This window comes from Camelina sativa, chromosome 3 (assembly GCF_030686135.1).
Source record: "Camelina sativa cultivar CO46 ecotype springtype chromosome 3, ASM3068613v1".
In the NCBI taxonomy this organism is placed as follows: domain Eukaryota; kingdom Viridiplantae; phylum Streptophyta; class Magnoliopsida; order Brassicales; family Brassicaceae; genus Camelina; species Camelina sativa.
Genome location: NC_141882.1, coordinates 7,634,663 through 7,645,379, shown reverse-complemented (window position 1 = coordinate 7,645,379; position 10,717 = coordinate 7,634,663). Strand labels below are relative to the sequence as shown.

Here is a 10,717-nt window from a genome sequence, read left to right as displayed (position 1 = left end):
CTTGAAGAGTCTGATGAGTCCTCCTCCTCGTCATCAAAGGAAGAAAATATAGATACTAAGCGAGGCTTGGCGCCTTCCCCGATGGTTATGTCTGATCTTAATCAGTCTGTGAAGAGAATGATTGGAAGAGGTTCTGATCCTATACACAACAAATACAACAAATGCTGACATATTATTTTTTTTTTTTCTAAAAGTATAAGTTAAGGCTATACTCTGTTTCTGCAGTCTCAGTACTTCTATTTTCTTTCAGTAATCATGTTTTATAAAAAGGAAAGGTTAATTTTTTGTGTCTCTCAAATCTTAATCCTTCATGTGTTTAAGTTATATTATATTTATATACATTGTTCTTTTGAAACATGTCTTGCGTTATATATTCGTTTGATTTGATGCATTATCATATGAATATACAAGACTTTATTTGTGTGATTCTCTCTCTTTCGGATTGAATCTGTTCTGATAAATCAGATTATTATCACTTTATCAGTATAAACATTAAGCCCCAGAGAGTCATTGAAGTTCATCACCGCTAACAGCTCCGCCGTTGCTCTTCCATCGTTTGTCTCCCCCTTTTCAGGCATAGTCCTTTTGATATGAAGACAAATGTTTCCGGCGAGAATCTTTCCAATCTCTCACTTGTTGTGATGACCTTATGAAGTTCCTATTTGAGCACAATCTCATGTCTCCGATGCAGTTAGTTGTGCCCTCGGTCGTCTCCCCCATATTGGAGTCACCAAATCTGCTCATTTTTTTTTCGTCTTTGCTTGTTCCGGCTATGCTAGTCATAAGTCGAGATGGGTTGTCTTTGTTGTCTGTGCTTTCCCGATGAGAATCTCATTCATTCTCTCTCACTCGTTGTGAAGCTCATACATTCTCTCTCACTCGCTGTGAAATCTTGTGATTTTTTTCTGTACCGATGTTCTCGCCAGATCGAGATCTCTCTCGAGAGCTTCCAGATTTGTTACTAAAAGTCGTATGGTTGACATAAGGCCCTGCTCAGATGAATTTTCTAGTGATGGTCTTACCGATGAGAGAACCTTTCCCCATGTCATTCCATCACTCCGGTGTATCGGGTTTCCGCCGCCGAGACACATGCTCGACTCTTATGCAAAGACTTTAATGGTGATGAAACTTCCGTTAATCCCGCAGATGAGGTTTGTCCCACCAGACCGGAAAGTTGCTCCGATGCTCTTGGTTGCCTCTCCGGTTAACCGCTGCAGCTTGAGTTGTGATACCAATGATAGGCGAGAAACGGCGGAGAAACTAATCGAAGTGGGTCAGAATCAATTATCCTGGTCTTTGGGCCAGAGAAAATATTTCATGTTATTGGACCTGATGAGTCCATTAAGATTTCTTTTGTATATGGGCATTTCCTGGTTTTTAGGCCAGTGTTTAGTTTGCTTGTTATTGGGGATAATAAAACAAACAATTTCAAGTAGGATAGAGCACTGGTGGAGCAACACACGCTATAAAAGTACTTCAATTTCCTCATTTAACGAGAGTCCTTCAATAAAATTTCCTCTTATTAGGAGATATTTTTTTTCAAGATTTGGTTGTTGTTGTTGGCTCTCTTGCCCTTCCTTCATCTCTACTCTTGACTACGCAGTTTCTTCTTGACTCCCGCTCTTCGCTATCCACTTGGTATAGATCTTTCAACATGGTGCGGCAAGGTGGTTGCATCTTGGACCTTTTATCGGGCACTCGACTCTTGAGAATTCATTCCCACCCTACATGCTGTCTCCCTTTCCAGGGAGCTAATGATTCGTCATTAGTGCGAGTTAGGTTTTTAAAAACCCGTCGGAATCTTTGCATTCCATTGTGGCAATTTGTCGTTTTGCGACCGGTGATTCGTTCTTGGACAGCCTTTCGCCATCTCATGTGGACTATCCGCTTTGTGGTTCACCCTATCTATCTGGCTTGTATGCCCTTCTATCTTCTTAGTATTAGTTTATGTTGTCGTACTTTATGTTTGTATCTTTATTGTTATGTTGGGATGATGTGGTTTGCTAGGAACCTATTCATATTTGCTTTGATATTTTCTCATGTAAGTGTATTGACGGTTGTAAAGACTCATTTTAGAGGTGACTTCTTGTCACTAGCTTAATGAAATGGGGTTTGTTTGAAAAAAAAAAAACTAATGAAGACTTCCGAGAAAAAAAAAACAATCTTCAAGAGTTTTGGTTCTTGAGCCCAAATACAGACAACTCAGAAAGCCAACCAAGAAAAGTCGTCAAATAAGCTGGGCTTTTTATTTCAAATAAGCCCATTAAGTAATTTGTAGGAGTAGATTGTTTTTTTGTTCATGTTTAAATCAGATGAGAAATCTGTACGTTTGTCATAGAGATTTGCTACATTTTCAAAATTTATTTCTAAAACAATACTTATACTAGACGATTGTCAGTTTATCACAATTATCATATATTGTTGACATAAAATTTCTTTTGTTGATGATAAGTAATATACAAACTATGTCGGTTAGATATGGATGCTAAGATGATAATGGCTAAACATTTATGCTGCGAGTCTTAATGTTCATGAGTAAATTAATTATTCTAGCATAAATGTTGGTTACCTTCCTCTCAAATTATTTTCACCATTTCCATCATAGTTTGAATGAAACTGAGAACATGATCAGAAAATTTAGCATGCCATATATATTATCAAAACTATTTGTTTAATTATGAAGTTTTAAAAACAGTACGACCAAAATGATTGCCAAATTAACTGCTACTTAAAAAGAAGTTAAGTTGTTGGAAAAAAAGTGGAGTAGATTCAACCCCTTCCAACTATAGTTGTTTATGTAAGTAATAGTTTGGGAATCATTTTGGGCCCTTTTCTCGTGTTGGTTCCTTACTTTGTTTTTGTATCTCTGCCTGAGTCTGACGCAGTTACCACACACTTTTTGTTTAAACTTAACTCAAACTGATATTTTATTAATTAGTGCTATGTTTCTAATTTGTTGGTACGTATTAGTGATGATGTGTTTATCAGCAACTGAGTTTGAATCCAACATATAATGAGTGTGGAGTATATAATAAATTTCAAATGATTTGGGGTTGTAAGATTTTGGGTTGGCAACTTCACGAGTAGGGCACGGTTGGTGAGAAACAAAGAGTCTTTACACACAAATATTTTAGAACATCCCATCTCTCTATTCCAAAATGTAATAAATGCGGTCTTAACTACTTTAGTAGTATACTATTTTTGTAACGACTATATTTTGCTATAACGTGAATGCTTAATTTTAGTATGTTTAATGTTTTGATCATCATTTTGCAGTGTAATGCATCTATATAAGTTAACACTAATACACTATATATGTTCATGTTCTGTAAAAAAAAAAAAAACTACGTAGTTATTGGAGATGTCAAATATATAGATCTAGTCAAGAGATTGAACAGGAAGAACTCACCGTGTCTTAATTTTCTACTTGATGAAACAAACATCTTGACACTCTCCCGTGATTTTCGGCTTTTAATTTTCTAATAAAACAAACATCCAAGCATGCATATTTTATTTTTCAATTAAATCATTATGTTTACAAGTATATATATATATATATATATAATACTATATAATAATAAAAAATTGGAATTAAGTTGAAACCATTTTGATTTAACCAAAAATATACTTTGACATAATACAATGATTAGTAAAAGTCGACATCAGAACTTGTTAATGAGTCTCATATTCTTTTTGTTTGTATAATGCATGAGTCCATGACTTTATATTTTTCATATCTATCTCCAAATTGGATTTTTTTTTTTCTTTCTTTAGAGATTTGATTTGTTACACTGATCATACATTTCATAGAAAAATACCAAACCGTAGAATCTTCATAATGCCAAAATTCTTAAATTATTAAGCACTGTCGTTGACTCAATGCACTCTACAAGTTCATAATTTATATACAGAAAACAAAATTCTAGTTTTGATCATTTTTAGGGCATAAGCAATTTATAATCAAATCGCATGGGGCATTGACGTATTATCTTTTGTGTAACAACTGGGATCCACATTTGTTGATTTTACGACGTTAATACGTTATATACTTATATATACGTGTTCAACTGGGATAATTTTCATGTGAATTAGCCGGAATTCAAAAAAAAGAAAAATATAATGAGAATCTGTCAATCCAAGCGATTTAGGTAAAAAAAAAAAAAATCGTAGTTCTGAAAACAGATAATCTTACTTTTATTTTTGACAAAATTTATATTTTTTCGAAACAGTAAAACGCTAAACTAACATATAAACGTGCATGTACGTGAGAGTGATCAGATGATGTCAAAAAAACAAAAACAACTAATATATGTGTAACAAGCACATCAGTTCTCATATTCTTGTATTACGTAATGACAATGTTTGTAAGATATTACATTAGCAAATAAACAAATCAAATCATATAAATTAGAGGGCATGCGTTTCCCTTTTTTCTTGTTTTTTTAATTAGGGTGTGTTTTTGAAAGTAAAAAAAAAAGAAACTCAAGTATCTCTGAAACAACCCCCAAATCATACTAGCTATTATTATAAGTCATTTAAATACTAAAACTAGATCGAATTGAAATCCGAACTTTAACCACAAAACAAAACTTTTATCTACTGATTTTTTTTTCCCTTTTTTTTATAGATATTTGATAGAAGTTTATTTTTTTTGATAAACTATGTTTGATAGAAGTTCATTATAATAATAAAATAATGCGATTGATAATGCGATTATACTCCAACAGATCTGTCAATGTCTATTGCTTGTGGGAGCATGTCCCTTGGAGTGACTCGGATACGCATTTATTTTGTTTGTTCCATTATTTTATTTATTTCATGAGCTATACTAGTGGCTACCATTTAAAATGGTTTTCTAATAAATTATTTCTCCAATGAACTAAATGATTTAAGCTAAGCAATTGCACGTGAAAACAACGGTACAAATAAGGCTGATTTCTGATTTTTATGTTTTCAAAAAAAATTGAATTCTAATTTATATACTACTCTTATATTAAAACGTAGATTTTACTCGTATATCAAATTTTATCATTGAGATAAGAGTATACTATTCAAAATTCAATTTCAAAATCTTCAAAGATTTCAAAAATATCTCACTCCATTCGAACCTTCAAAAGAAATGGTTTACATATAGTAGATATCTAGATCACTGGTAATCTTATATATTCTGCATCATTTGTTATATTGTTGTACTTCTTACGAAACCTATTTTTACCCTTATCTTATTATTCCGAAGTCTTTGTCTTTACCAAATATAGATAAAATTCACTTCACAATGACTTTTGTTTTTTGCAACTTTTTCAAATGCTTCGGCAAATCCGTCGACAGTGCAGAGATATAGTCAACACTCAACAACCCTATTTATATGACAAGGGATACAAAGGCATCTGCAAGTACCCTTTTACTTCGTATCCAAATTAAAAGAGTCTTTGATCATTTCTCCCACAAAAAAAGGTCACCTAGAGGAAAACAAAAAAAAAAGAATCTTAGGGTTTTGTGGGAGATCAGTTTCCAAGGAAGATGAAGAAGAGGCAAGTGGTGGTTAAACAGAGAAAAAGCTCTTACACTACGACCTCTTCTTCAAGCAACATCCGTTACGTTGAGTGCCAGAAGAATCACGCAGCTAATATCGGCGGTTACGCAGTTGACGGTTGCCGGGAGTTTATGGCAAGCGGCGGTGGTGATGCTTTGACGTGTGCTGCTTGTGGCTGTCACCGGAATTTTCACCGGAGAGAGGTTGAGACGGAGGTTGTTTGTGAGTATTCTCCTCCGACTTAATGCAAGCAACTAATTAACGAAGATAGCAAAAAAGAAGAAAGAAAAACCAAGAGAGGTATTGATTATTTTTAATTAAAAAAAAAAAAAAAGCAAAGAAAAAGGAATCTGCCTGTATTTGATATATTGATTTATATTAGAGTTTGTATTCATGTATGTATATGGTTATCGATGTATATTCAAATACTTACATTAACGCCGATCTATATGATTATTGATTCGTCAAATCTTGATGTGATTGAGTGTTTATATACTTCAGTTAGATGTGTGCCTACATTTATCTAATTTAAGAATACATATTCGAAACCATTTGCGTTTTTTTTTTCTTTTTTTCTTTCGGATCTTGATTTTGTTTCTAATAACTGAAAACATGTTAAAGATAATGTTAAAGAAGTTAAGTAGTCTATTTTAGAATACATCGAGCCGTAGATAATTTTGGGGACGGATTCTGAAGACGTACGTAAAGTAAACCATTAACCTTCCCAAAACGTGAACTAATTATAATTATCACATTTTGAATATTATAGTCTATATTTGTATCATTGTATTGTATGCTAATATATTAAGAAGGATATATATGTATGCATGTACATAATAAATATTTCTTATCTGAAGGAGAGGAATCCTTAAGAGCACTCTTGCGTTGAAAGAGATGAATCCTTAGGAGCACTGGCTATCTCTTTCAATGGTTATTCACTTATTCTTAAGAATTAATATATTTGGATGTATATCTATATCGCACATGTACAGTACGAAGCCTATGGTCAATGACAGCAACAGAAAACGGGGATATACAGACTTTATAAATTGATAATTAAAGAATAAGCAACTTAAAGGTTTGGTCTTATACTTTTACTCTATTGAACTTTTTTAGCTAGATACGATCGAGAGTTGTTTTCTTGTTGATGTTTAAGCTTTTAGTTTTCTTTTGTTTTACTAACGTTACATTAAAAATTAGGATATTAGATAGCTTTGATCACGTAAAATTCTAAAAAAAATGAATTAGTATACATGTACCGAATCATATGTTCTTTCCCGTTGTCTCTTTCTCTTGAATATTCGCCCACCACTATACTGATACATACAAAAGATTCCGATTAAAATATTTTTTAAAAATAAAGATTCAAGTAAAATTATATAATACTTATCCATTGAACTTAAACTTAATGTCATTCTCTGTCAAACTATTTGGAGATCGTTTACAATGTTTATACTAAAAATATTATAAATCGAGTTCATAAACATATTAAAAAAATTAATAAAGCCTTAGGTCATGTGTCAAATGCATCACTTACCTATATAATTAACAGACGCTCTTAGTCATTATCATTCTTTTTCTGTTGCAAGAAAAGATCATGATGAAGGTTTTTTTTGTTTGTTATGTTTATGTTAAAAGTAATTTCAAACACGACGGCCCACATTTCAAATCATGTTATCAAATCGTTTAGGTTCATGTTTTTCAATTCGCTCGTTTGAAGCCATTAAATAATACATATCACAAAGCAATACAATACCACCAAAAACATATTCGCTACTTTTGCTCTCAGCTAAGTGGCCACTCGAATTTGTTGGAAAAGACCACTGTAGTCTTTTTATTACAGTAATTTAAAATTTTAATATGCCTTTGGAGCATACACATTGTGATTTCGTGATTCTCTGGACATTTATTTTACCATATATGTATGTTAGTAACTAAAGTAGGCCAATAACTAAAAACAGAGTTGGGGCATATTGAACCTTCTGCATAACGAAACGTTCAAGAACTGTATTCGAACCCACGCCAACCTTTGTCTCATGAACTCAGGCTTCCTACGTTGCTTGCTTGGCTCTAAAGTTTTCTAAAGCAAATGCTGATTGTCTCGAGGATCCAAAATCGGAGAGAAAAAAACGAGAGAGATCTCTATGTAAATAGAATTAATGATTAATTTTATAACAGATTTGGTTATAAGTTTATTTCTCGCAAGGTCAAAGCACTAAGTACATAAACTACTGGCTAGCTACTACTAAGTTTATACCCCGGACAGATAATATCACCATTTCACTGCACATTTTGTCTTCCCTTGATCATTCGCTTTAGTGTTGGAAGAAAAAAGTTGCACTCATCCCATTCGGTGTTTGTCATACACCCCTGTTCAACAAAAACAACAAATAACAAACCAAACTCTTATTGATCCAACACTTATAAATACGACAGAATGCAAGATTACCAAAGATTCACAGTACACTACCTGTATTTGTAAAGCTGCACCAAAATCATGTTTGTCTAAAGCTTGACAGAGATGAGTGAGTATTTCAGCAGCGTTCTTTGAGATGTCCCCATTATTTAGTTTCACAAACAGAGTTCCTAATTTCCTTGAGTGATCTTCTATCTCACGCTTCTTGGTAGGATTAGCTCGTGAATTACCTCCTGATGCTTCATATATCTCTTTAAACAGCCTTGTCAATGTAGCCACAATAGGCTTCTGGTGGGCTGGATCGTATCATAATAATATCATGAAGAAAACAATTCTGATTTTAGTAACACTTTTGTAGAAATAAATAAACCACATCCAATGATTAACGTTTTGCAATGTATGTACCTGGTACATTGGAAGTATCTGCGGTCTCAACGGTTGGTGGTGGTGGTGGAGCTACTACAGGTGCTGGTTCAGCTGCTACCTGCTGTGTTGGGGTCATAGGTCTCATTGGTGGAACAACAGTTTGTGGAATCTGAGAGTTGAGATATGGACCAACTTGTGAAGGAATGGGTTGATATGAGGCAGGAACAGGTGGAACATTGTATGTTGGGTTCGTGGATCGCTGGAGACAGAGGTCTTACGGTTAGTCAAAAGCTAACATGTGGAGACAAATAAACGAAAGAAAATGGAGATGGAAGTGAATCACATACAGAAAAATAAGAAAAATCCATGGTATGCTGCTGATATTGGTCCGCGTTGTTTAGTTCTCGAGGAGGATTCAAAGGAACAAAAGTAGTTCTTGATGGCTGAGCATTGCTTATTGTAGCTGGAGGAAAATATTTCTGCAGGAAAAAAAAACCATAGTAATTAAGGCTTGGTCCATGAAAGTGATAGGAGATAGCAAAGTATGTTTTGTTTCAAGTCAAACAAAAGACCTTTTGATATGGCTTGGAGATTTCAGGCTGAGTGTTTTCTGATGCAGAAGGTTTAGTAATTTCTGCAGGAAAATAATAAGAATCCATGGTATGCTGCTGATATTGGTCCGCGTTCTTTAGTTCTTGAGGGGGATTCAATGGGACAAAAGTAGTTCTTGATGGCTGATGAGCATTGCTTATTGGAGCTGGAAGAGAAGAATTCTGCAGGAAAAAAAACATAGTAATTAAGGTTTGGACCATGAAAGTGATAAATATAAGCAAAAACCAAGTAGATAGCAAAGTATGTTTTGTTCCAAGTCAAACAGAAGACCTTTTGATATGGCTTGGAGAATTCAGGCGCCTGAGTGTTTTCTAATGCAGACGGGTTACTAATTTCTGCAAGAAACAATATCAAACACTTTAGCTAATTTCATAATGACAAGTCTCTTCTAAAGCATATTAATCACAATGTGTAGCTGAATACAGACCAGGTTCTGCATACAGAGCAATCCGATTCCGCAAGATTGAAAGGTCGGATGAGAAATCACCAGAGTCAAGAAATTTCAAGAATTTTATCGCGGTTGCAAGAAGTCCTTGACTAGCCAAAATCTCAGCATAACTCTCAAAGAGACTGCGTAGAGACGTGCTGAATCTCCTGTTTCCAGTTGCCAAAGTTAAGACAAGCGTTTTCTCCATAAGATCCTATTTCAATTCAATACAAATAACAAAAATAGGTTTGAGCAGAGAAGTCCATAATTCAATCCGAACCTGAACACGCTCAGCATAAGATTTTCCAGCACTTTCGTTTTCAAGGCACCTTGACCAAATGTCTACTGTTTTATTGACATTGCCTGAACAAATGTAACACAGAGTTGCAGCCAAAGTAAAACCAGTAGCAATCAAATTTGAGGCTAGAGCATCACAGAGGCTTGTCCATTCTTCTCCTTCTGCAAACTGTTTATCAAAATAGAAAGAAAAAAAAAACAAAACATCCATTAGAAGTAGTTAGTGACATCAAAACTTCTGGGAGCAAACATTTTAATAGCGATATGACAATAGAAAATATCTTACAGTGCAGATAAGAGCAAGAGTTTCTTTCCAAGATTTAGGTGGTCTTGTATCCACAAGGGTCATTAGATCATTGTTCATCATTGCAGAAACAACCTGACACAGATAAACATAGTAGTTGTACCATTTTGGCAAACGAACAAAAATATAAGATGGCACTTTCCAATATATCAAGTAAAGTTGAAAGCATCGTCTAAATATATATAATACCTTCATGTAAGGTGCAATGCTCATCTTCAGATACGTATCACGTGTACTCTCCCACAATGTTGTACCACCAACATGAGCAATAACTAAAGCATCAGCCATCTTATTTGCAGATAAACACTGAGAAACTGCTTTCTTGTAATCTCCCACACTTAATGAACGTTGGATGGCATCATCAACTGTTGGATCAGAGATTCCTTCTTCTTCTTCTTCTGACATTTGTTGTTGAGTTTGTTCTACGTTTTCAGAAGAAGATGTAGCATGAGGCTCACTAACAATTTTATCCGTTTCCTCAGACGATGAACTAAAGCCTACATGGGTACGCAACTTGGACTTTGCAGTTCCATCCTCGCCAAGCATGATTTTTAGCAAGCCCCATGTTTCCTTCTCCTCCTCGGAACTGCATAAACAATGTATTGAAACATAACGGAAACTTATGAGTTTCTGTTTAGTTATCTAAGGATGAATTGATACATACTGTCATAAGTTTATTTTCATTATATAATTAGGACACATAAGGTGTAGTGTTATAATAACCATGGATTCATAGGATAAGTATTTGTATAGGTCATATAT

At 34.3% G+C, this 10,717-nt stretch overlaps 1 protein-coding gene and 1 pseudogene across 2 annotated transcripts; one reads left to right on the top strand and one right to left on the bottom strand.

Moving 5' to 3' along the window:
* The first annotated feature begins 5,110 nt into the window (after window positions 1-5,110).
* Window positions 5,111-6,002, top strand: LOC104776000 (mini zinc finger protein 3 pseudogene; annotated as a pseudogene).
* Window positions 6,003-7,682: 1,680 nt separating this feature from the next.
* On the bottom strand, window positions 7,683-10,559 carry LOC104775998 (protein transport protein SEC31 homolog A-like). 2 transcript variants are annotated; one of them, XM_087500752.1, is made up of 10 exons: window positions 10,145-10,316; window positions 9,938-10,030; window positions 9,635-9,820; window positions 9,355-9,521; window positions 9,198-9,262; window positions 8,888-9,088; window positions 8,663-8,794; window positions 8,355-8,574; window positions 8,004-8,245; window positions 7,683-7,903 (listed from the first exon to the last, which is right to left on the bottom strand). In XM_087500752.1, the coding sequence occupies exons 3-10, from the start codon at window positions 9,649-9,651 to the stop codon at window positions 7,814-7,816; spliced, it is 1,134 nt and encodes a 377-aa protein (XP_087356878.1). In that variant the 5' UTR covers window positions 9,652-9,820; window positions 9,938-10,030; window positions 10,145-10,316; the 3' UTR covers window positions 7,683-7,813. The 2 variants fall into 2 exon arrangements, with proteins under 2 accessions (XP_087356878.1, XP_087356879.1); XM_087500753.1 differs by having other exon boundaries at window positions 7,685-7,903; window positions 9,355-9,568; window positions 10,145-10,559.
* Window positions 10,560-10,717: the final 158 nt, after the last annotated feature.

Bases quoted from the DNA above. Each gene is read 5' to 3' on its own strand.
- LOC104775998 (XM_087500753.1), bottom strand. From the start codon at position 10,501: ATGCTTGGCGAGGATGGAACTGCAAAGTCCAAGTTGCGTACCCATGTA. The intron at 10,031-10,144 runs GTATTATATATA...TATCTGTGTCAG, and splicing joins GCATTGCACCTTACATGAAG to GTTGTTTCTGCAATGATGAA. The intron at 9,089-9,197 runs GTCTTCTGTTTG...TTTTTCCTGCAG, and splicing joins TCTCCAAGCCATATCAAAAG to AATTCTTCTCTTCCAGCTCC.